The sequence below is a fragment of the Pristiophorus japonicus genome, chromosome 4 (assembly GCF_044704955.1).
Source record: "Pristiophorus japonicus isolate sPriJap1 chromosome 4, sPriJap1.hap1, whole genome shotgun sequence".
NCBI lineage: Eukaryota > Metazoa > Chordata > Chondrichthyes > Pristiophoridae > Pristiophorus > Pristiophorus japonicus.
This window is the reverse complement of record NC_091980.1, coordinates 154,058,282-154,083,603: the sequence shown is the minus strand read 5'-3', so window position 1 is coordinate 154,083,603 and position 25,322 is coordinate 154,058,282. Positions and strand designations below refer to the sequence as shown.

At 51.3% G+C, this 25,322-nt stretch overlaps 1 protein-coding gene across 1 annotated transcript in view; it reads left to right on the top strand.

Moving 5' to 3' along the window:
• The window catches only part of LOC139262701 (1-phosphatidylinositol 4,5-bisphosphate phosphodiesterase beta-2-like), a 398,767-nt gene that overhangs the window by 144,877 nt on the left and 228,568 nt on the right, over nt 1-25,322 (top strand). Inside the window, exon 20 of the mRNA XM_070877853.1 lies at nt 19,291-19,458. Within this exon, the coding sequence (XP_070733954.1) occupies nt 19,291-19,458 (168 nt within the window). The remainder of the gene's footprint in view (nt 1-19,290; nt 19,459-25,322) is intronic.

Here is a 25,322-nt window from a genome sequence, read left to right as displayed (position 1 = left end):
TACCCCGGTCGGAGGAGAGGACTTCGGACTGCGTAGTCTTCGGTTGGGGTGCGTCCGTTGATGCGGTAAGTTGCGTTTTGGATGTATGGGGTAAATACCCACTTTCTTTGGTTAGGAATAGTTTTAGTTAGTCCTTTTTGGTAATTTCTCAGCCGTTGGTCGTTCCGAAGTAGATTGTAGAGTGGAAATAAATGTCAATTCTTCGGTTTTTGCTGAGTTGGTTTTGGTTGGTCGTTTCGCTGGTTGTCAATTTGGTTGCTGACAACCTTCCGTTTCGTGGGCCTCGTGCTCCGTCAGTTCTTGATGAGTTCTGGTAGTTTCCTTCTCTGCTCCATTTCTTCACTCCCCAGCTCCGGCTGCTTGTGTCTGTGCTCTGCTTCTCTCCTGTCTTCTGCTAGTTTCTGTGTTCTGCTCGTCTGCGTGCTGCTCCTTGCTGGTCTTTCCTTGTAAAACTGGGGGATAGATATATTCCAAAAAAAGGCTCCGTTATCTCCCATCAGATCTCTTGGGCTCTGTTTAAACTGTACTGTCCACTGATTTTCAAATGTCTCCTTTGTCAGCAGTAACTCGATTAGGGTGTGAGAATGTGCTATCACTGGTTATGCATTGTTTTAGAATTGTCCAGTTTCTTGACCATGATTTCCATTGTGCTTGATTGGGTAATTCGATTATCTCTTAGAGGGTGAATAGTTCCCCCAGACAGTCTGGGGTCTTTAATACACGAATTTGGCCCCACCTCCTGTATTTGGTAACTTTTTTTTTGCAGCCAAAATGTTGTAGAATCTTAAAATTGATATGCTCCTTCCCATAGATGTTTAGGGGATCGCTAGCTTCTGTAATTTAGGTCCATTTTGAATTCCCTTTCCTATGAGTCCAAACACTGGGGGGGGGGGGGGGGTCTCCATGAATGCATCCCCTTTTATCCCCCGCAGGCTTCGTCTGCCCCTTTAAACTCATTTTAAAAGCCCAGAAAGGGATTCTTCTCCTCTGCAGGGGAAAGGTACCTGGAATCTTTTAGAGATATTGGTAAATTCTACATTCCCCCTTGTGATACCATATCACTTATGGTATCATTCTTTGAGGTGAGCAAAGTTCCTGACTCCCAAGAGATAACCTTCCCCATAAATTAGCTAAACTAATACCCAAAATGCATTGCACTTATGCAACATCACCATAGATGCACACTTTTCCCTTTACAGGTATAAACTTTTTACATTTATACCCTCCCAGCTTGGAGGGGGTTCAATCACTACAATTGCATTTCAGCACAGTTACATTTCATTTCAGTTACATTATATTCACCAGCATATAGGCAACGTACAACACATTACAGAAGGAAAAACATAGATTAAACAACATCAATTGGTCTCCTGGTAATGTCTGGATCCTGCCCTTGAGAACTGCTCTCAGGCTGGCTGACACACAAGACAAACTCAAAATAATCACCTAAACATTACTGCAATATTACCCTCAATTTTAAACTAAACCTTAAAATATCCTTAAACTAAAATTAGAGCTATGTACAGCCGCCACCGGTCTCTGGGTGGCCTGGTTAGTCCCTGTCAGGCCCATGCCTTGTGCGGCCTGATAGCCGCCTGGATGCTAGGGTTTCCCCGCAGCCGGTGAGCTGGAGACCCTTGTGTCTGGGACAGCTCGTTGCTACTGCTCCTGTGAGACCCTCACCGCTGGAGGCGGCTGGCTGGTGGTCCCTACTCTGAGCGGCCTCTGTACTTCTGACCTTCGGCCTTTCCTGTCGGGCTGCCCTTCTCCTAGGGTAGAATCGCTGAGGCTCAGATGCCGGTGACCACGGTATCTTTGGCTGTGGTGTACGGAGGGTCCTTCTCAGGGCTTGGGTTACTGGGGGTGCGTCCGAATCCCAAACGATGGGTGAGATAGCCCCTCCAGTACTGCAATTCACCGCCCCTATAGGCACGGTTTCTGAGCCTGCCACATTCCCTGTGGGCCCTCCACCGTCGGGGGCGGCCAACGGAGGGTCCCTGTCCTGAGGACGGTTCACCCCTCCCGGCTGCCCTCTGTGCTTGGCTGAACCTGGGTTGTACAGCTTGCACTGGTTGATGTGGAACCACTTAGTACGGCGGGGCAGCTTTATGGTATAGACCATCGGGCTTGCCTTGTCCACAATGCTGTATGGCCTCATATATAATGCTTCAAAAACCCTGACCCGAGCATAGTTCCTCACCATGACCTGGTCCCCTATCTCCCATTCGTGGTGTTTGCTGGGTTCTAGCAGCAATCGGTTCCCCTGATGCTGTCTGCCCATGTTACTAGCAGCCTGCCAGTGGATCTATTTGAGGTGTTCAAACAGGTTCCTGACAAACCGGTCCCGGTTCACCTCTCTGAGCTGACCTTCTGTGAGCACCGGGGCTAGGACATGGGTGGGGGTCCGCATGATCCGGCCAGTCATGAGCTCGTGTGGGGAATACCCGGTGCTCTTTGACTGGCTAGCTCGGATCCCCATTAGGACCAATGGTAAGACCTCCACCCACTTTTGGGGTGAGTCTCCCGTTTCCTTCCGCAGCCTTTCTTTAATGGTGCGGTATAAACGCTCTACAATACCCGATGACTGTGGATTGTGGGCAACGTGCCATTTCCCCTCAATGCCGAGCACCTTAAGGGTTGCCTGCATTGCCTGCCCGGTGAAATGGCTCCCCTGGTCCGACTCCACATACTGTGGGAGTCCCCACCGGGAGAACACTTCCCTCACTAGAATCTTAGCTGTCCCTAGTGTGGTGGCTGTTCGGCAGGGGAAGGCTTCAACCCATTTTGAGAACGGGTCCACCAGGACTAGACAGTATTTGTAGCCTCCCTGGGCGGTGGGTAGGGGCCCGATGTAGTCAATTTGGATTGACTGCCATGGTCCCTCCACCCTCCTGACTTGTCCTAGGGACACCTTCCTTTTCTGGGGGTCAGGGTTGTTCGCAGCACACACCAGGCAGTTCGCACAGAACTCGCGGACGTCCTCCCTGAGTCCCGGCCACCATCCTGCCTGTTCCACCCGTGCCAGGTGGTCTCAGGCCCGGGGTGTCCCGCTCCTGGACCCTCAAGGGCCAGTTTTAGGAATTCCCTCTGGTGCTGCTGGGCCAGACCCATTGTCCCTCTTTAAACAGCATGCCTTCCTTAACGGTAATGGTTGCTGTGCCGTACGGACCTTCTACTCTCTCTCCTCTAGCTAGCGCTTTCAGGACTGAGTCCTGTGCCTGAACTGTTTTTAAGTCCGGGGCCAAAGCTATCCCTGTACTCTCTGCTGCCCTGTTCTTATTCTTGACCGCTGCTATGTGGCCGGTGTCATAGGGGTCCCAGAACTTTCCCATGCGGGCACCTTCTTTGGCCAGTTTGTCAGCCTGTTGGTTTCCCTCTGCAAGGGGGTTCGGTGTTTGAATGGGCCTTCACCTTATGTATGTAAACCTTTCCTTCTTCCCCCACCGCTGTCATGATTTTCTCCAGCAGGGGCTTGATTGCCAGGGGTCTCCCGTCAGCGGACGTATATCCGCGACGGGACCAGATAGCCAGGTACTCCGTACATGAATTGCAGGTGAACATACTGTCCGAGAAAATCGTGTACGGGGTAGGGAATTCTCCGGGGTGGGTCACCACGTACATTACAGCGGACAGTTCAGCGTGCTGGGCGCTCATGGTGCTGGGGAGCTTGATTGCCAGGGCAATACCTGCCCTTGGGTCATAGACTCCGCAACCAGTGAGTCGTTGGCCAGCAGATACCGTGCTGGACCCATCCACGTAGATATCCCGGCCTGTAGGGTGTAACCCCGCCTGAAGGCCAATGTTTACCTCCCATACCCCTTCTATGGAGCACCTGTGGGCTTTCCCTGGGTAGATTAGGTTGGCTGCGAGCCTTGGATCGTGGGTGCCTTCTACTCTGAGGTCCATCTGGGAGAGGAGCAGGGTCCAGCGAGCAATGCGGGCACTGCTCACCGTCCCGTCCTTAATCCTCCCATCTAGGAGCATCTGATTAGGTGTGTGGTGGGTTAGGAGTGTTCGAGGAGACCCTCCCGTGAAGATCAAGGATCTTTTCTCACTGCACAATGTGTGGCTAGGAGGTATCTCTCACAGTTGGAGTACCCCTTCTCCACATCTGTGAGGATCCTGGAGGAGTAAACCACCGGTCTCAGCTGGTCGTGCCGCTCTTGAAGCAGCACTGAGCTCAAACTGTCCCCGCTGGCTGCCATCTCCAGGAAAAACTCCTTTCCTACATCTATCGCTCCCAAGGCTGGCGCGGTCTGCAAGTCCTTCTTGAGCTGATTAAATGCTGCCTCGCAACCCTCATCCCAGTCCCACTCTACACCCTTGTGTAGGAGCCTGAGCAGAGGGGCTGCGGTGGCTGCATAATTCTCAATGAAATCTCTGCAGTACCCGGTGAGCCCTAGAAAGGATCTTACCCCTGTCACTGTGTTGGGGGCTGGTAACTCCTGTACTGCCTCCCTTCTAGCCTTGTCTTTCCCCAGTGCGCACAGTCAGCGCCAGGAATTTGACTTCCTTCTGGCCGATCTGTGCCTTCTTGGGGTTTACTTTAAACCCTTCTTCTTTTAGCAGCTCCAGCAGCTCAGCCAGCAGTGGGCCATGCTCTTCCCCCTGATCGGTGAACAGAAGCAGGTCATCCACATACTGCACTAACTGCTGGGGTCTGCTAAAGCCCTTTAAACAGTTCGCCATACATTGGTGAAAAATGCTGGGACTATTGTGGAAGCTTTGGGGAAGACAGTTCCATGTGTATTGTTGGCCCTTAAAGGTAAAGGCGAACTTGTACTGGTCCTCCCGTTTTAAAGGAATGGACCAGAACCCATTTGAAATGTCCAGCACCGTGAAAGTGGTCGCAGATGCTGGAATACTCCCTATGAGATGTGCTACGGCTGCTACAGTGGGTGCACAGGCAGGGATATTCTTATTTAGTACTCGATAGTCCACGGTGGCCCTCCATGAGTTGTCCAGTTTCTTAACCGGCCACAATGGAGAGTTCACATGGGTTGCTATCGGTCTTAACACCCCTTGCTCTACCAGTGATCCCAGCGCCGTTGTCAGGTCTGCCTCTGCCTCCCTGGGGAAGCTATATTGCTTTTGTGGTCGGGTCATGGGGTCCCCTACTATACTAACTTCCACCCCCGTTACCCTACCACAGTCATGTTTGTGGGTGGCAAATGCTGTAAGATGTGCCCGGACATATGCCTGGTACTCCACTGGGGTGTTACTGACCAGTAATTCCAAGTCATAACCCTCCTTTGGCTTCATGGTACACAATGTTCCCTTGGCCCCTTTTTCTGGGATCACCGCCACCTCACCTTCCCTGTCAGTCACTATGGCTCCTCATAGACAGTGGTTCCTGAGATGTACTAGGATCTGGTGGCCAATGATAAAATCAGCCCCCAGGATCCCTTTTCTCTTCTGCTCCCATTTCATCAGGACACACTTCCATTTGGTTTTGAGTGTCCCTAACTGAATGGTGAGCGGGATGGAAAACGAACCAGTTTGCTCATTGCCTGTGAACCCCACTAGACTGTACGGGACCCTGTTCGATAGAGGTGATGTAGCTGGGTTATCTGCATATACAAGGGTGCTGGAAGCACCAGTATCGAGCAGGTAGGTCCCTTTCACTTTCTCCACCTCCATCGTAACGCACGGTCTCTTCCAGGCATCGTACTCTAGGGAACACAGGTACACAGGCTGCACTGGCCTTAGTCATGCATCTGGGTGGGTTGGAGCAGAGGGTTTTACCGTACCGGCTACTGGACCGATTGCGAAAGCTACTGCTCCCTGTCCGTTTATGAGTGTCTGTAGGGCGGCTATGAGTGTTTCATATGTGTCGGGTGTTCCTGCCCTGGCCTTACGGGCTGGGGCTGGAGTGGCCTTTCCCTTAGTCTCTTTCCAGGGGTTCCTGCAATCCTTCCTCCAGTGCCCACTTTTCCCACACCCAAAACACTGGCCCCCTTTGTGGGGAGGGTTCCCACCTTCCTGATGCCACTCTCTCTTGCCTTGGCTGGGTTTAATCTCATGGATCCTCCCTTTAGAGGAGGGTTCCTCTGTCCCTCTACCGTTCCGGTAAGCCAGTGTCAACTGTCTGACCACTGTCTCCTCGGTGGTTCTGGGATCTCTTGGATCGAACCAGACCTCGGTCTTTGCCTTTATCCAGGTAAGCTGTTTGCCACCAGGCTGCGGAGCCAGTGAGCCAGCTCGTTAGGGTTCAGGTGGGCCTGGTCAAGAACCCCACTACAGGCCCTTTCGTAGACCGGCCACAACCTGTCAGCGAAAGCCTGTGGAGTCTCCCCATCGAGCTGCACTGTTTTCTCCACTCCCGTCGTTCATACCCATGGCCTCTAGAACCTCCTCCTTAACCGTAGCGTACGTGTTTCGCCCCTTTCTGCTGTCTGCAGAGAGGGAATGGCACAGCTTGGTGTCTAGCGAGAAGAGCAACAGCTTAGCCTGCTCTGAATCATCGCACCCGTTAATATCCCCTGTGTGTTCCACTTCCAGGAAGTGTACCGAGGGATCCCCCTGTTGGGTGAGCTTACTTAGGTGGCCTATCATAGCCCTCAGTTTTTGGGTGTTGTGGGGGACTACGAAGTTGCTTTCTAGGGGTCCTGCTGCCCCATTGGCATCAGGCGGGCCAAACTTCTGCTGCATTGGCCCTGGTTCCGGCCCTTCTTGTATTGGCTCGCCCTCTTCCCCCTGCTGCCAAGCTGAGTTAAAACTCGGGGCTGCCGGTGTTGGTAGTTTGCAATCCTTGCCTGCCCCGCACTCTGGCTGACACCCCTGCTGCCCTGGGCCATTCCTGGAAGCTGCAGGCGGTGACTGAGGGGTTTCTCTTTGCCCAACCAAGTGTTCCTGGGCTAAACCCAGGTTTATCAGACACACCATGCCTTTAGCCCAGGATAGAGCAAGGTTCAAGCTTTGGATCTGCTGCTGGCAGGGGCCGTGGTCTCCTGCCTCAAATTCCCTGGCACTGGCTACCTTATAGGCTACCTGAATGTCTCTCACCCTCTCCCCGTACTCTTTAACTTGCTTGGTGAGGCAGGAATTCTCTTCCCGCAATGCCAGCTTGCTATTCTTGGCTTCAATAATCTGACATTGTAAACGGTCCAGTTGGGTTTTGTGCCTTTCTTTAGTGAGTTCTCTACTTTCCTTTTAACTGTCCCACCTCTGTCCACAGCCTTTCCCTGACTGTGGCCCTTGCGCTGGACCTCTCTTCTGCCTGTCTCAATACTCCCTTTAATTTCTCATTCTCCTCATCTAGAAGCCGGATCTGTTGCTGAAGGCAAATTAGCCAAATGGCTTTCTCTATCGACCTTTTATGGTCCTTGCTCTCAGTCCATTGAGCTGCAGCATCTTCTGGACGCTCAGCATACAATAGATCGAGTGCCCACTCCTTAGCCACATTTACCCTCTTAAACACATACGAGGAAATCCCCTCTTCCATTTTGCTTCGTTTCCTGAAACCAGTCTCTCTCTTATCACGTCCCTTGTACCAGTGTCCCATCTGGGTCGCCATTATGTAAGGGGTGGTTTGCAGGGGGTCAGCTTTCCCTTCTGACCTTATATGAGCGGTTCCAAATCACTCCCACACCCTTGGTTCTAGACACTGGAATTATGAAGGGACTGTGACAGACTTGGACAGACAATCGGTTTCAAGGTAGGAAGCAGGTATGGCTTTATTGTGTTTACAAGGAAGTAAAAGACACACCTTTAATAACACACACAGACCAATACACACTGAGGGGTACAACACATTGAATAAATTTTCAAATTACAGCCTGTGGGGAAAAGAATACAGCTTAAACTCTAAATGGGGTAAAAAGGCGAATGCAGATACATTTACACAAGTTATCCCAGCCTCCCTCCTCCCAATTCCCCTAACTAACGAAGTTATAGCTCTGGGGGGTTCAGGGGCTATGCTCACCAATCCCTTTTGACAGTTGCTGGTGAATCACGGTTTCGGGGTTCGCTACACTTGGCCTTCTCGGCGAGCCGTACCCCGGTCGGAGGAGAGGACTTCGGACTGCGTAGTCTTCGGTTGGGGTGCGTCCGTTGATGCGGTAAGTTGCGTTTTGGATGTATGGGGTAAGTACCCACTTTCTTTGGTTAGGAATAGTTTAGTTCATCCCTTTTGGTAATTTCTCACCCGTTGGTCGTTCCGAAGTAGATTGTAGAGTGGAAATAAATGTCAATTCTTCGGTTTTTGCTGAGTTGGTTTTGGTTGGTCGTTTCGCTGGTTGGTCGTTTCGCTGGTTGTCAATTTGGTTGCTGACAACCTTCCGTTTCGTGGGCCTCGTGCTCCGTCAGTTCTTGATGAGTTCTGGTAGTTTCCTTCTCTGCTCCATTTCTTCACTCCCCAGCTCTGGCTGCTTGTGTCTGTGCTCTGCTTCTCTCCTGTCTTCTGCTAGTTTCTGTGTTCTGCTCGTCTGCGTGCTGCTCCTTGCTGGTCTTTCCTTGTAAAACTGGGGGATAGATATATTCCAAAAAAAAGGCTCCGTTATCTCCCATCAAATCTCTTGGGCTCTGTTTAAACTGTACTGTCCACTGATTTTCAAATGTCTCCTTTGTCAGCAGTAACTCGATTAGGGTGTGAGAATGTGCTATCACTGGTTTTGCATTGTTTTAGAATTGTCCAGTTTCTTGACCATGATTTCCATTGTGCTTGATTGGGTAATTCGATTATCTCTTAGAGGGTGAATAGTTCCCCAGACAGTCTGGGGTCTTTAATACACGAATTTGGCCCCACCTCCTGTATTTGGTAACACTTTTTTTTTGCAGCCAAAATGTTGTAGAATCTTAAAATTGATATGCTCCTTCCCATAGATGTTTAGGGGATCTCAAGCTTCTGTAATTTAGGTCCATTTTGAATTCCCTTTCCTATGAGTCCAAACACTGGGGGGGGGGGGGTCTCCATGAATGCATCCCCTTTTATCCCCCGTAGACTTCGTCTGCCCCTTTAAACTCATTTTAAAAGCCCAGAAAGGGATTCTTCTCCTCTGTAGGGGAAAGGTACCTGGAATCTTTTAGAGATATTGGTAAATTCTACATCTCCCAGCTGTTTGTTTCATTCCCCGCTGTCCCAGCTGTTTGTTGCAGTACCCTGTGTGTCAGCTGTTTGTTACATTACCCTGTGTCCCAGCTGTTTGTTACATTACCCTGTTTCCCGGCTGTTTGTTACTTTACGCTGTGTCCCAGCTGTTTGTTGCATTACGCTGTGGCCCAGATGTTTGTTACATTACACTGTGTCCTGGCTGTTTGTAACATTGTCCTTTGACCCAGCTGCTGGTTGAATTACCCTGTGCCCCAGCTGTTTGTTACATTACCCTGTTTCCCAGCTGTTTGTTGCAGTACCCTGTGTCCCAGCTGTTTGTAACATTGCCCTTTGTCCCAGCTGTTTGTTGAATTACCCTGTGCCCCAGCTGTTTGTTACATTACCCTGTGTCCTGGCTGTTTGTTACATTACCCTGTGTCCCAACTGTTTGTTACATTACCCTGTGCCCCAGCTATTTATTACATTAGCTCCTGTCCCAGCTGTTTGTTACATTCCCCCCTGTCCCAGCTGTTTGCTACATTACCCTGTGTCCCAGCAGTTTGTTACATTACCCCCTGTCCCAGCTGTCTGTTTCATTCCCCGCTGTCCCAGCTGTTTGTTACATTACCATGTGTCCCAGCTGTGTGTTACATTACCCTGTGTCCCAGCTGTTTGTTACATTACCCTGTGTCCCAGCTGTTTGTTGCATTACCCTGTTTCCCGGCTGTTTGTTACATTACGCTGTGTCCCAGCTGTTTGTTGCATTACGCTGTGGCCCAGCTGTTTGTTACATTACCCCCTGACCCAGCTGTTTGTTACATTACCCTGTGTCGCTCCTGTTTGTTACATTACCCCCTGTCACTGCTGTTTGTTGCATTGCTCATTGTCCCATCTGTTTGTTACATTACCCTGTGTCCCAGCTGTTTGTTACATTACCCCCTGTCCCAGCTGTTTTCTACATTACCCTGTGTCCCAGCTGTTTGTTACATTATCATGTGTCCCAGCTGTGTGTTACATTACCCTGTGTCCAAGCTATAGAAACATAGAAAATAGGTGCAGGAGTAGGCCATTCGGCCCTTCTAGCCTGCACCGCCATTCAATGAGTTCATGGCTGAACATTCAACTTCAGTACCCCATTCCTGCTTTCTCGCCATACCCCTTGATCCCCCTAGTAGTAAGGACCTCATCTAACTCCTTTTTGAATATATTTAGTGAATTGGCCTCAACTACTTTCTGTGGTAGAGAATTCCACAGGTTCACCACTCTCTGGGTGAAGAAGTTCCTCCGCATCTCGGTCCTAAATGGCTTACCCCTTATCCTTAGACTGTGACCTCTGGTTTTGGACTTCCCCAACATTGGGAACATTCTTCCTGCATCTAACCTGTCTAACCCCGTCAGAATTTTAAATGTTTCTATGAGGTCCCCTCTCATTCTTCTGAACTCCAGTGAATACAAGCCCAGTTGATCCAGTCTTTCTTGATAGGTCAGTCCCGCCATCCCGGGAATCAGTCTGGTGAACCTTCGCTGCACTCCCTCAATAGCAAGAATGTCCTTCCTCAGGTTAGGAGACCAAAACTGTACACAATACTCCAGGTGTGGCCTCACCAAGGCCCTGTACAATTGTAGCAACACCTCCCTGACCTTGTACTCAAATCCCCTCGCTATGAAGGCCAACATGCCATTTGCTTTCTTAACCGCCTGCTGGACCTGCATGCCAACCTTCAATGACTGATGTACCACGACACCCAGGTCTCTTTGCACCTCCCCTTTTCCTAATCTGTCACCATTCAGATAATAGTCTGTCTCTCTGTTTTTACCACCAAAGTGGATAACCTCACATTTATCCACATTATACTTCATCTGCCATGCATTTGCCCACTCACCTAACCTATCCAAGTCGCTCTGCAGCCTCACAGCATCCTCCTCGCAGCTCACACTGCCACCCAATTTAGTGTCATCCGCAAATTTGGAGATATTACATTTAATCCCCTCATCTAAATCATTAATGTACAGTGTAAACAGCTGGGGCCCCAGCACAGAACCTTGCGGTACCCCACTAGTCACTGCCTGCCATTCTGAAAAGTACCCATTTACTCCTACTCTTTGCTTCCTGTCTGACAACCAGTTCTCAATCCATGTCAGCACACTACCCCCAATCCCATGTGCTCTAACTTTGCACATCAATCTCTTGTGTGGGACCTTGTCGAACGCCTTCTGAAAGTCCAAATATACCACATCAACTGGTTCTCCCTTGTCCACTCTACTGGAAACATCCTCAAAAAATTCCAGAAGATTTGTCAAGCATGATTTCCCTTTCACAAATCCATGCTGACTTGGACCTATCATGTCACCTCTTTCCAAATGCACTGCTATGACATCCTTAATAATTGATTCCATCATTTTACCCACTACCGATGTCAGGCTGACCGGTCTATAATTCCCTGTTTTCTCTCTCCCTCCTTTTTTAAAAAGTGGGGTTACATTGGTTACCCTCCACTCTATAGGAACTGATCCAGAGTCAATGGAATTTGTTACATTACCCTGTGTCCCAGCTGTTTGTTACATTACCCTGTGTCCCAGCTGTTTCTACATTACCCTGTGTCCCAGCTGTCTGTTGCATTACCCTGTGTCCCAGCTGTTTCTACATTATCCTGTGTCCCAGCTGTTTGTTACATTACCCCATGTCCCAGCTGTTTGTTACATTACCCCCTATCCCAGCTGTTTTGTACATTCCCCTGTGTCCCAGCTGTTTTGTACATTCCCCTGTGTCCCAGCTGTTTTGTACATTCCCCTGTGTCCCAGCTGTTTGGTACATTCCCCTGTGTCCCAGCTGTTTGGTACATTCCCCTGTGTCCCAGCTGTTTGGTACATTTCCCTGTGTCCCAGCTGTTTGGTACATTCCCCTGTGTCCCAGCTGTTTGGTACATTCCCCTGTGTCCCAGCTGTTTGGTACATTACCCTGTGTCCCAGTTGTTTGGTACATTCCCCTGTGTCCCAGTTGTTTGGTACATTCCCCCGTGTCCCAGCTGTTTGGTACATTACCCTGTGTCCCAGCTGTTTGGTACATTACCCTGTGTCCCAGCTGTTTGGTACATTACCCTGTGTCCCAGCTGTTTGGTACATTCCCCTGTGTCCCAGTTGTTTGGTACATTCCCCTGTGTCCCAGCTGTTTGGTACATTCCCCTGTGTCCCAGCTGTTTGGTACATTCCCCTGTGTCCCAGCTGTTTGGTACATTCCCCCCTGTCCCAGCTGTTTGGTACATTCCCCCGTGTCCCAGCTGTTTGGTACATTCCCCACTGTCCCAGCTGTTTGGTACATTCCCCACTGTCCCAGCTGTTTGGTACATTCCCCCCTGTCCCAGCTGTTTGGTACATTCCCCCGTGTCCCAGCTGTTTGGTACATTCCCCCCTGTGTCCCAGCTGTTTGGTACATTCCCCCCTGTCCCAGCTGTTTGGTACATTCCCCCCTGTCCCAGCTGTTTGGTACATTCCCCCTGTCCCAGCTGTTTGGTACATTCCCCCCTGTCCCAGCTGTTTGGTACATTCCCCCCTGTGTCCCAGCTGTTTGGTACATTCCCCCCTGTGTCCCAGCTGTTTGGTACATTCCCCCCTGTGTCCCAGCTGTTTGGTACGTTCCCCCCTGTGTCCCAGCTGTTTGGTACATTCCCCCCTGTGTCCCAGCTGTTTGGTACATTCCCCCCTGTGTCCCAGCTGTTTGGTACATTCCCCCCTGTGTCCCAGCTGTTTGGTACATTCCCCCCTGTGTCCCAGCTGTTTGGTACATTCCCCCCTGTCCCAGCTGTTTGGTACATTCCCCTGTGTTCTAGCTGTTTGGTACATTCTCCCCTGTCCCAGCTGTTTGGTACATTCCCCACTGTTGTACACCGTACCGTGGCGTACTTTGGGCAGTCTCTGATACATGTCTTCAAGCAGTAGCTGGTATTATTGCTGGTACACTTTAGGGGTGTTATTGGGCTCTTTAGCACTTGTTTTTGAGCACTTTGAGGTCCCTTAAGCAACAACAACAACAACAACTTGCATTTATATGGCGCCTTTAATGTGTTAAAACGTCCCAAGGTGCTTCACGGGAAGGTTATCAAACATAATTTGACACCGAGCCTCGTGAGCTATTCGCACAGATGACAAAGGTTTTAAGGAGCCTCTTAGAGTGGGAGAGAGAGTTAGAGAGGTGGAAAGGTTTAGGGAGGGTTTAGGGCCTTGGCAGCTGAAGGCAAGGCCACCAATGTTGGAGCGATTAAAAGCGGGGATGCTCAAGGAACCAGAATTGGATTGCAGAGTGTTGTGGGGCTGGAGGCGATTACAGGGATCGGGAGGAGCGAGGCCACGGAGGGATTTGAAAACACAGATGAGAATTTTAAAATCAAAGCGTTGCTTAAACTGGGAGCCAATGTGTGTCAGCGAGCACAGGGTGAACGGGACTTGGTGCAAGTTAGGATACTGGCACCAAAATATTGCATGAGCTCAAGTTTATGAAGGATGGGAGGTATCCACAAAATGTCTGCGGCGCGCAGGCAGACTTCTGATGGCAAGTGCGCCAGACACCATCTTGGCAAAGGGGTTTGCAAGCGCACATCTAAACCGCGATCTCGACGATCATGGCGATACCTGGGCAGCCGGGTTAGGTGGTAGGTGGAGAAACCGCTCCTCGCTCCAGCCCAGCACTTTAGGAACAATCTTCCCTTGATGGGGCTTGTTAAGCCTGCCCTGAGAGGTTCCCGGCCAATTAAAAGGAAGCCGTTCTGATGACGTCATCTGATGATGCATCATCGGCTGATTTCCTTAAAGGGACCATGTCCACATGCATTTTGACAGTTGTGCTGTCAGTGTTCTACAGCATTGCGGTGCTGCAAACACTGCACACAGGGGCAGGGCTGCACAGGCTCTCCCATCACTCCCTCCAGATGCTTATGGAGGGTTCACAGCACACAGGGAGGTTCTCGTCCCTTCCCACAAGCCAAAGAGACCTCTCCAGGAGATCAACACAGCCTGGGTGCACATTGCAGAGGAGGACACAGGAAGCAGGGTATCGTCAGGAGGACCAGGCTGCAGTGACACAAACCTTTCAATGATCTCAGTAGATTACGAAACGTTACTGCAAAGCCCCACTCAACCTCATCCTCCTGTGCCACTCATCACATCCCCATCACTCTGCCTTCCCTACCCTGCACATCCTTACTCACACTAACTTACCGTACACTCCATCCATACCTCTCCATCGATGTTATCACATCCCCATTTCACTTATCCTCACACTTACCTTCATCCTTGTCCAGTCATTCAAACTAACAACGTAGACACTGGGGTGCTTTAGCAAATGTTCATGTAAAGTTTCTGTTAACGTGTTGTCAAGCATTGAAATCTTTATTTTCACCACTTTGTCTTCTTGGACAGATTTGTGTGCATCTTTGAAAGTGTCTTAGTGAGTTCCAGTGAATGGTGAGACAGCCCCCTCCCCAATGGTGGTGAGTGTGAAAGGAATGGCTTGGACATTGTAGGGATGCTTTATGGTGCTGGTGTGGGGTAGTGCCAACCTGGTGCATCATGTGGCAGCCAGAGTGTTAAGTGAAGCAAATCTGGACATGGTGAGCTAATCGCTGGCGTATCAGGCAGCAATATGGTCGAGTGCTGATGCCCTGTGTGCAGTGCAGCATCAGTTGATTGCAGAGAAGGTTGGTGTGGACATTGCTCCTGCTGGTGTGCCCAGTGATGTTGTGTTGGGGCTGATCATGTTGGGAATCTGAGGACCAAGGTGAGATTTTTTCAAGGGCACCGATGCTGATGGAATAGATGGCAGGTGAGTTTGAGCTGACAGAAGCGATCTGTCAATGGTGAGAGTTGTTCCATTGAGGTGACACTGGATAGAGAGCTAGCTGCATAAAGGTCAATCTATCTTCTAAATGCAGTAAGCAACTGCTTCTAATCTTGGAAAGTGAAGACCTATGAAATGGGAGCTTTCATAGACCACTTGCAGCTGTCAGGTTAGTGAATCATTCGATGCTGACGCAACACCCGACCTACTTACCTGGCGTGATAACCGCGCTCCAGGAAACTCGTTAAACCTCTGGTAAAATGGAAGTACATGGTAAAATCCTGCTTAACTACCTTTTAACAAGTTCTTAACTATCTAAATTGGCTGGCCAGCCACTTGAAAGAAAAGAAAGAAAGACTTACATTTATATAGTGCCTTTCACGACCAACGGACGTCTCAAAGCACTTTGCAGCCAATGAAGTGCTTTTGGAGTGTAGTCAGACCCGACACTTTGGAAATTGACAAGGAGGCGGGTTCAGAATGGGATCCCGCCCCACTGTCAATCAGTGCCATTTTGGCAGCGGGCCCGCCTCCAAACTGGCGCTCGCAGGGCTGATCAGAGTCTGGCGTGACGTCTGCTGATTTGACGCCAGCGCTGCCATTTTGGAGCTCCACGCTCCAGGCTGTGCCCTCTTCTAACCTCGCACAGCTAAACACGACATTATGCAGCAGGAAGGACCCCCCACCAGCGCTATTTAAAGGGATCATCACCTACTTACAGGTTAGTTGCTTGCTTATTTCTTCAGAATGTTGCTGCAATTCTGCGAGCTTTGGGTGCTTTCTATCATTGGCTAAAGTTTCAGCAGTGTACAGGGAGTGGTGTGGCAGGGGCTAAAGTATGTTTTGCTAACTTCTAAGGCTTCTGCACGGACCAGTTGCTCCCAGAACTGGGTGGACTAGTAGGGCTTCCTCTTGGCACTGCGCATGACTGAGAAAACCAAGAGAGACCTCACAGAGCAGGACACGTTTCTAGAAGAGGGAGGAAGGGGAGAAGGGATCTCTGCAGGAAGCCATATCCGCAGAGGGTGCAATTCGCTTACTTGAACTTCAGCCACGACCAATGCTTGAGACGTCTGCACTTCAGTAAAGGGGTCGTTACTGAAATCTGCAGCCACCACTCTAACCTCCGAGTAGGGCAAGGACTGCATTGCCTGTGGCTGTCAAGGTGACTGTGGTTCAGAACTTTTATATATCTAGCTCATTCCAGACTGCTGCTGGAGATATCATCATCATCATAGGCAGTCCCTCGGAATCGAGGAAGACTTGCTTCCACTCTTAGAATGAGTCCTCAGGTGGCTGAACAGTCCAATACGAGAACCACAGTCTCTGTCACAGGTGGGACAGATAGTCGTTGAGGGAAGGGGTGGGTGGGTGGGACAGGTTTGCCGCACGCATTTCCGCTGCCTGCGCTTGATTTCTGCATGCTCTCGGCGATAAGACTCGAGGTGCTCAACGCCCTCCCGGATGCACTTCCTCCACTTAGGGCGGACTGGTCTTTGGCCAGGGACTCCCAGGTGTTGGTGGGTATGTTGCACTTTATCAGGGAGGCTTTGAGGGTGTCCTTGTAACATTTCCTCTACCCACCTTTGGCTCGTTTGCCGTGAAGGAGTTCCGAGTAGAGCGCTTGCTTTGGGAGTCTCGTGTCTGGCATGTGGACAATGTGGCCTGCCCAGTGGAGCTGATCAAGTGTGATCCTAATATAAGCAACATCTCTCAGTTTGCAATGCACTGCTGCATAAGGGAGGTCACTGAGGCTGTCTACACAGAGAGACAACTTCATTTAATTCCAACTTGCCAGAAAGAAGCAAGAGGAATGAACATGCGGGTTTGTAAGGGTGCCATTGACTGTACGCACATCGCTTTGCGTGCATCTCATGTCAACTCTGCAGTGTACCTGAACGGAAAGGGATTCCACTCCCTCCACGTGCAGCTGTTGTGTGGCCACAAGCAGTGCATCATCCTGGCAGCAATCACGGTGTGTTCAATCTGCGACAGTCCACTGTGCCAGCTATATCTCAATGACCACAGCAAACCAAAGGGTGGCTACTAGGCAACAAAGGTTATCCACTCACGACATGGCTCATGACTCCGGTCTGCAGCCCACACACACTTGCACAGCAGGAATACAATGAGAGCCATGCTGCCACGAGAAATCTGATAGAACAGACCATTGGCATCCTGAAGCAACGATTCTGTTGCCTGAACCACTGTGGAGGAGCCCTGCACTCGGCTGAGTGGGTCTCAAGATTTGAAATGGTCTGCTGCATACTGAACAACATTGCCATCGTGAGGGGACAGCCCTTGCCACCACCCATCAGGCGAGAAGCAGAGGAGGAGGAAGAAGAGGAGGAGGCGAAGGAGTAGGAGGAGGCGGAGGAGGAGGGAGGAAGAGGAGGAGATGGAGGAGCAGGAGGAGGAAGCGGAGGAGGAGGAGATGGAGGAGCAGGAGGAGGAAGAGGAGAGGTGGAGGAGCAGAAGGAGGAGGAGGAGGAGGGAGCAGGAGGAAAAGGAGGAAGGGGCAGGGCAGCATCAACCTAGACAGTGCCTTTCTGCCCGGGCTGCACATGAACAAATAATTAATGAGCGATACCAGTAACCTCAACCCCAATTCCCCATTCATTAACAGTCCCACACTCCTTACCTTCCCTCTGTCCCTGACTATCAGATTGTCTGTTTCCCACAATGAAAATAAAAAGACATCACAAAATACACATTCCAATCCAAATTTATAAATTAAATCATCATATATAGAAAAATAAAGTAATCCCCTTTGTACATTCCCTTAGTGCCTCTTGCTTGTGTCTTTGGCTGTCCTAGTGCTTCTACGCAGTGCTGCTCCAGTGGCTGCAGCAAGGCTGCTGGAAGGCTGCTGACTTTCAGTGGGGGACACTGCAGATGGCTTTGGAGGGTGAGCTCGAGCAGCTCTGTGCCCAGTGTCTCACCATGTGCAGATCCTGCCTCGAACCTATCCTCTAAAGTACACGGAGTGTCAATATCTGAACTGGTGGCTGCGAGTGTCAAATCGAGTGATGGTGTGTGTCTTCATCTTCATTGTCTTCTTGCTCTTTCCCCACTGCCTGGGCAGGTTTCAGTTCTTGGGTATCTGAAAGGAAAAAAAGGGACCTGGGTCGGGTTGTGGTGAGGGCGGAGGAAAAAGGAAGAAGTGCATGCTTCCCCTGTCTTCAGCTTATAAATCCGAGGAGATTGTGGGATGAGAGGGAAGTGGGATGTGAGAAGGAGGATTAGGTATGCGGATATCGTCATCTTGGATTGTTTCAGCCCCGCCGCTGACCACGGGCTCAGTGATGGGGGATAAAGACTGCAAGCGCGCCTTTCCCCCTTCCGATTAATTCCTGCTGCCCCTAATTGTATGCCACCTTCTCCTGCAAGAGAGAGGAAAGTATATCAGTGAGTGTGGTCCAATCTGTTTGGGTGATGTGGCTGTCATAGTTGAATAGCTGCCCGTGTGTGCAAACTGTGAGATGTGGGTTTGAGGCTTGCAACTGCGCTAAGTGTGTGAAACATATGAATATTAGGTACGTGTCCTGATTGACAGAGATTGTTGGTAGGTGAGTGATGGGGGTGAGGTGAATTGAGCAGTGCCTGAGGCTAGTGGTGAAGCTGTTAGGATATGGCATTTGAAGATGCACTCGCTGACCTTGACCTACCATGTGATGTCATTGAACTTCTTCATGCACTGCGTCCATGTTCTTGCAACTACACTCCAGCCCCCCATGATGGTACAGGACATTGTAATATATTTGCTTCATGGGTTCTTTGCTTAAGAATTCATAGCAACACATTGCTATTAATAACTGGTTTATTAGCAAAGGTTTAACAATCACACTACACATTACCAGTTCATCCACCAGGCTCACAACCACCTGCCTCATTGTGGATCCTCCGAACCCAAATGGCTGGGGTTTTATTGAGTCTTGTGAACATCACGTGACTGGCTAAACCACTCCCAACTCAACAGCTCTACAACTATTTTGTTGCAAAAATGAGTACAAGTGTCCCCGTGATTAAAGGGGGAGGGCACTAAAACCGACACGTTAAATAAATTAAACTTTTGCCAGTAAACTTAAATCAAATTAAAATTTGGTTGCCGGGGGTGATGTACTCCAGTCCCTCTGGCGCCCACCTCTCGTAGAAGGCCGCGAGCGTACCGGTGGACACCGGTCAACAGCTCTACAAACTGTGAGCATACTCACGGGTGCATACATTACAGACATCTCTCCTTCTTTCCACCTCATTGACCAAGACATCCAGTGCAGCGTCCGAAAACCTTGGAGTCCACTCTCTTCCATAAGTAAGAAGTTAGCGTCCTGCCTGCATTACACTGAATGGGTGTGTGTTAATTGTACATCGCGATCCATGCGACCGTTTTCGGGCCAAACCATTTAACCCCGGTTGTTTCCTGTTGCAGATTATATCAGGACAGTTTCTGTCGGATCGTAATTCTCGGTACTATGTTGAGGTGGAGTTGTTTGGGCTCCCGGGTGATCCTAAGCGAAAGTACAGGACGAAATTGAACACGGAGCAAAACTCCATCAACCCCCAGTGGAAGGACGAAGACATCTTTGTGTTCGAAAAGGTAAAGTGTAGAAGAGGGAGCTCTTCCGTCGGGACGGGCTCTACTTAAACCGGGCTGAGACCAGTGTCCTGGCAAATCGAATAACTAGGGCTGTAGATAGGGGGCTTGTAACTAAAAAATGGGGGGTTGGGAGGGGTCAGATGAAAGGAAATTTAGAGATCTAAAGAGGCCGGTCAATGCAATAGAGCGGTCTAGCGATTTGGGTAAAAATAAGCAGGGTGTGACAGGACAGGACTGGGAGTTTAATGGTAGCAGTGCAGCAGAGAATAATGTCAAAGCAGGGAATAATGGTAAAAAATTTACTTTACAGGCTCGTTATCTGAAATAACGAAGCATTCGTAACAAGATAGATAAACTAATGGCAGAAATAGAGATAAATGGGTCTTCAGAGGGACCTGGGTGTCCTTGTGCAAGAAACACAGAAAGCTAGCATGCAGTACAGCAAGCGATAAGGAAGGCAAATGGCATGTTGGCCTTTATTGCACGGGGGTTGGAGTACAAGAGTAAGGAAGTCTTGCTACAACAGTACAGGACCTTAGTGAGACCACACCTGGAGTACCGTACAGTTCAGGTCTCCTTATCTGAGGAAGGATATACTTGCCTTGGAGGCGGTGCAGCGAAGGGTCACCAGATTGATTCCTGGGGTGAGAAAGCTGTCCTATGAGGAGAGATTGTGTAGAATGGGCCTATACTCTCTGGAGTTTAGAAGAATGAGAGGTGATCTCTATTGTATTCCTGACACAGATGAGACTGCACACAAGGAGATTAAAGTAACAGTGACCTCAGTCTTTAATAAGACACTCCAGAGTGAGGAACAGGCTTATATACAGTGCTCCCAAGGGATGCTGGGATCCCTTGGGACTTCAGGGGATGCACTCCCTGGTGGCGGAACATGGGAGTGCATGCTTTACAGATACACAACATCACTCCCCCCGCCCCCCCAAAGTCAAAGTGAAAACTATTTACAAGGTGAGGCGGTCGGGAGCCTTTCTTTCCCTGGTGGACCGCCTCAGTACAAATGTCTGTTCTGGTGTGTTGGCTGTGCCCTCGCTGGGCTGGCGTGTTGTTGGCCCTGCAGGGCTGCTAGGTGAGCCTGGCTTTGCTGAGCCGTTGGGCGTGATGGGTTCGATTTCCTGGTCCGGGGTGGTGTCGTTGATCCTGTGGGTGTGTGTTGTGGGCTCGAAAAAGGTGATGTCTGCTGTGGGTTGTTCAGGGCAGTCTGTGAACCGCAGCCTCGTTTGGTCCAGGTGCTTTCTGCAAATGTGTCTATTGTCTAGTTTGACTACAAATACCCTATTCCCTTCTTTAGCTATCACCGTGCCCGCGATCCACTTGGGACCATGTCCATAGTTTAGCACATACACAGGGTCATTTAGATCAATTTCCCGTGACACAGTGGCGCGACCATTGTTTACATTTTGTTCTTATCCGTCTGCTCTCTAATTGATCATGCAGGTTGGGGTGAACCAGCGAGAGTCTAGTTTTAAGTGTCCTTTTCATGAGTAGCTCAGCCGGGGGCATCCCTGTGAGCGAGTGGGATCTTGTGCGGTAGCTGAGCAGTACTTGGGACAGGCGGGTTTGGAGTGAGCCTTCTGTGACTCATTTAAGGCTCTGTTTGATTGTTTGTACTGCCCGTTCTGCCTGCCCATTGGAGGCTGGTTTAAACGGGGCCGAGGTGACATGTTTGATCCCATTGCAGGTCATGAATTCTTTAAATTCGGCACTGGTGAAACATGGCCCGTTGTCACTGACCAGTATGTCAGGCAGGCCGTGGGTGGCAAACATGGCCCTCAGGCTTTCAATGGTGGCGGTGGCGGTGCTTCCCGACATTATTTCACATTCAATCCATTTTGAAAAAGCATCCACCACCACCAGGAACATTTTACCGAGAAACGGGCCTGCATAGTTGACATGGATCCTTGACCATGGTCTGGAGGGCCAGGACCACAGACTTAGTGGTGCCTCTCTGAGCGCGTTGCTCAACTGAGCACACACGCTGCATTGCCGTACACAGGACTCTAAGTCAGAATCGATACCGGGCCACCACACGTGGGATCTGGCTATCGCTTTCATCATTACTATACCCGGGCGTGTGCTGTGGAGATCCGAGACGAACGTCTCCCTGCCCTTTTTTGGGTAGCACTACGTGGTTACCCCACAACAGGCAGTCTGCCTGAAACTCTTTTGAGTTTACCTCAAAATAAACATAAACATTAAAACCATGCCACCCGCCTGGGTGACACAGCAGACATTTTCAAGGCCCCTTTTTTTTTCCTTTTTTTTTGGGGCGCTAAAATCAAAATTTTTTCCTGTGCCCCCTACAAAAGGGGAGGGGGACACTAAAAGCACCGGCAATTAAAACAAATTAAACTTTAAAACGTAAAATCAAATTAAAATTTGGTTGCCGGGCGTGATGATGCACTCCAGTCCCTCCGGTGCCCACCTCTCGCGGAAGGCCGCGAGCGTACCGGTGGACACCGCGTGCTCCATCTCCAAGGACACCCTGGACCGGATGTAAGAGCGGAAGAGAGGCAGGCAGTCAGGTTGAACGACCCCCTCGACCGCCCGCTGCCTGGACCGGCTGATGGCACCCTTGGCCGTGCCCAGGAGCAGTCCTACGAGGAGGCCTTCGGACCTACCCGCTCCCCTCCGCACAGGGTGCCCAAAGATCAGGAGAGTGGGACTGAAGTGCAGCCAGAATTTCAGGAGCAGCACCTTCAAATAATAAAACAGGGGCTGCAACCTTGTGCATTCCATAAAAACATGGAACACGGACTCTTCCAGACCGCAGAAATTGCAGGCGGCCTGGGAGTCCGTGAACCGGCTTAAAAATTTGTTGCACGGCACTGCTCCGTGCACCACCCTCCAGGCCAAGTCCCCGATGAATAGTGGGAGGACCCCTGCGTAGAGTGCCCTCCATCGGGGACCCCCGCCTCCTCCGGACGGCAAGATGGTACGCCATGGCGTGTCCGGACGGCCGGCGAGGATGGCAAAGTTGAGGGTGTGCAGGAGCAGCCCGTACAGGAAACCCCTCCGCGCGGAACTGAAAGGCACGGAGGGGATTTCCCCGAGGCGGCTCAAGTTGTGAGGCGCCGGCCCCCGAGGGAGGTTCCGGGGTTTGGCGCCGATGAGGAATTCCGTCCGGACGGGGGTCAGTTCGGACGGGATCTCCCCACGTGCTTGAGCCTCCTCGATGCACCTAACGGAGTCAGGGCCCAGAGCTGTTTTTAGCGACTCGATGGCATCGGCCGCGTGGCGGACGTTGGCAGAGTTTAGGCGCCGCGCCAGCGTGTCTGGCGCCATCCAGCCCGCTCCTCCGCCATCGAGCAGGTCCCTGACCCTGGTCACCTCACCAGCCACAGCCCTCTCTTCCGACCGCCACATAAAACCTCGGCCGTGGAGGTACGGATTCCCGAGCAGCGGTTCCTGCAGGACGGCCGCCACTCCAGCCGGCGGAGAGCTGCGCTTGGTGGAGACTTTGTTCCAGACCCTGATGAGTTCCCTGTAAAAGACAGGCAGCTCCCGGAGGGCGGTCCTGGCACCCCCCAAGTTCACAAACAGGAGCTGCGTGTCATAATTGAGGTCGCGCTGCTGGCGGAAGAAATACCTTGCCAGAGCACACCACCTAGGAGGGGGCTCGACGTAAAGGTATCTCTGCAGGGTCTGAAGACGGAAAGTCGCGAGCTGGGCGCTGACGCACACCAACGACTGACCGCCCTCCTCAAGCGGGAGACTCAAGACCGCAGCAGAGACCCAGTGCTTCCTGTTGTTCCAGAAGAAGTCCACCAGCTTCTTCTGTATCTTGGCGACAAACGCAGGGGGAGGGGTCAAAGTGACCAGCCGGTACCACAGCATTGCGGCCACCAGCTGGTTTATGACTAGCGCTCGACCCCTGTAGGACAGCACTCGGAGCAGTCCTGTCCAGCGCCTTAGGCGAGCGGGGACCTTGGCCTCCAGCTCCTGCCAGTTCGCCGGCCAGGCTCCCTCGTCGGAGCTAAGGTAGACTCCCAGATAGAGGAGATGGGTCGTGCTCCAGGCAAAAGGCCTGAGCTCCTCCGGCAGGGAGTCCACCCGCCACTGACCCACCAGGAGTCCGGAACATTTCTCCCAGTTGATCCTGGCGGAGGACGCGGCCGAGTAAATCTCCTGGCACTCACGCATCCTCCGCAGGTCAGCGGGATCCTCTACCGCGAGGAGCACGTCATCGGCGTAAGCCGAGAGGACGACCTCCACGCCCGGCCCTTGCAGAGCCAGTCCCGTCAAACTCGTCCGCAAGAGGCGCAGGAAAGGCTCCACGCAAATGGCGTATAACTGGCCGGACATGGGGCATCCCTGGCGCACCCCTCTCCTAAAGCGAAGGGGCGCCGTCAAGGACCCGTTAACCTTAATCAGACACTCCGCGGCGGCGTACAAAAGTCGGATCCGGGCGACGAAATGCGTCCCGAACCCGAAAGCGCGCAGAGTTCCGAGCAGATAGTCGTGATCCATCCTGTCGAACGCCTTCTCTTGGTCAAGGGATAGGAAGGCGACCGACAGACCAGCCTCCTGGGAACAATGGATGAGGTCCCGGACCAAATGGATGTTATCGTGGATTGTCCGGCCCGGGACCATGTAGGACTGGTCGGGATGGATCATGTGGTCCAGCACGGCACCAAGGCGAGCAGACATCGCCCTGGTGAAGATTTTGTAGTCCGTGCTGAGGAGGGAGACCGGGCGCCAGTTCTTAAGGAGGCGGAGATCGCCCTTCTTAGGCAGCAGGACGATGACTGCCCTGCGCCAAGAGAGGGGCATCTCCCCGGTCGCCATACTTTCCCCCAGGACCCGCGCGTAGTCGCTCCCCAGGACGTCCCAGAACGCCCTGTGGAACTCCACGGTCAGCCCGTCCAGCCCCGGGGATTTTCCCCTCGAGAGCCGGGCGAAGGCACCGGTCAGCTCCGCCAGGCTTAGCGGAGCTTCCAGATTTTCGGCGCCCTCCGGGCTGTCTGCCTGAATGGAAAGCTCGTCCTTTCGCAGCTGGAATAGCTTGATTAGCTCTTGCATTTCAACGGGGATGCTGGCCCAGCTCACAAGCATTTTACTAGGGACAGCAGAGGATCTTGGCTGGTCCAAGTCCTAATCTGGCGGGTCGTGACAGGTGATTTATCATTTTCAAATGCTTCCATGACCATCAACAAGTCTGCAGGCTGCGCCACCATCAACAAGTTTGCAGGCTGCGCCATTTCCACCCCCATGGTGGGCAATTGTAACCGACTGAGAGCATCCGCACAGTTCTCGGTGCCTGGCCTGTGGCGGATGGTATAGTTATACGCTGATAGCACGAGTGCCCACCTTTGTATGTGGGCTGAGGCGTTAGTGTTTATCCCCTTGTTTTCAGCAAACAGGGATATGAGGGACTTGTGATCGGTTTCCAGCTCAAATTTGAGGCCAAACAGGTACTGATGAATTTTCTTTACCCCGAACACACACACTAATGCCTCTTTCTCAATCATGCTGTAGGCCCTCTCGGCCTTAGACAAGCTCCTGGAGGCATAGGCGACAGGTTGCAACTTCCCCGCAACGTTAGCTTGTTGTAATACACACCCGACTCCGTACGACGACGCATCACATGCTAGCACAAGTCTTCTACACGGGTTATACAATACAAGCAGCTTGTTGGAGCATAAAATGTTTCTGGCTTTCTCAAAAGCAATTACTTGTTTTTTTTCCCCATACCCAGTTCTCAGCTTTACGCAATAACACGTGTAGGGGCTCTAAGAGGGTGCTTAACCCCGGTAGGAAGTTACCAAAATAGTTGAGGAGTCCCAGGAACGACCGCAGCTCCGTGACGTTCTGTGGCCTGGGCGCGTTCCTGATAGCCTCTGTCT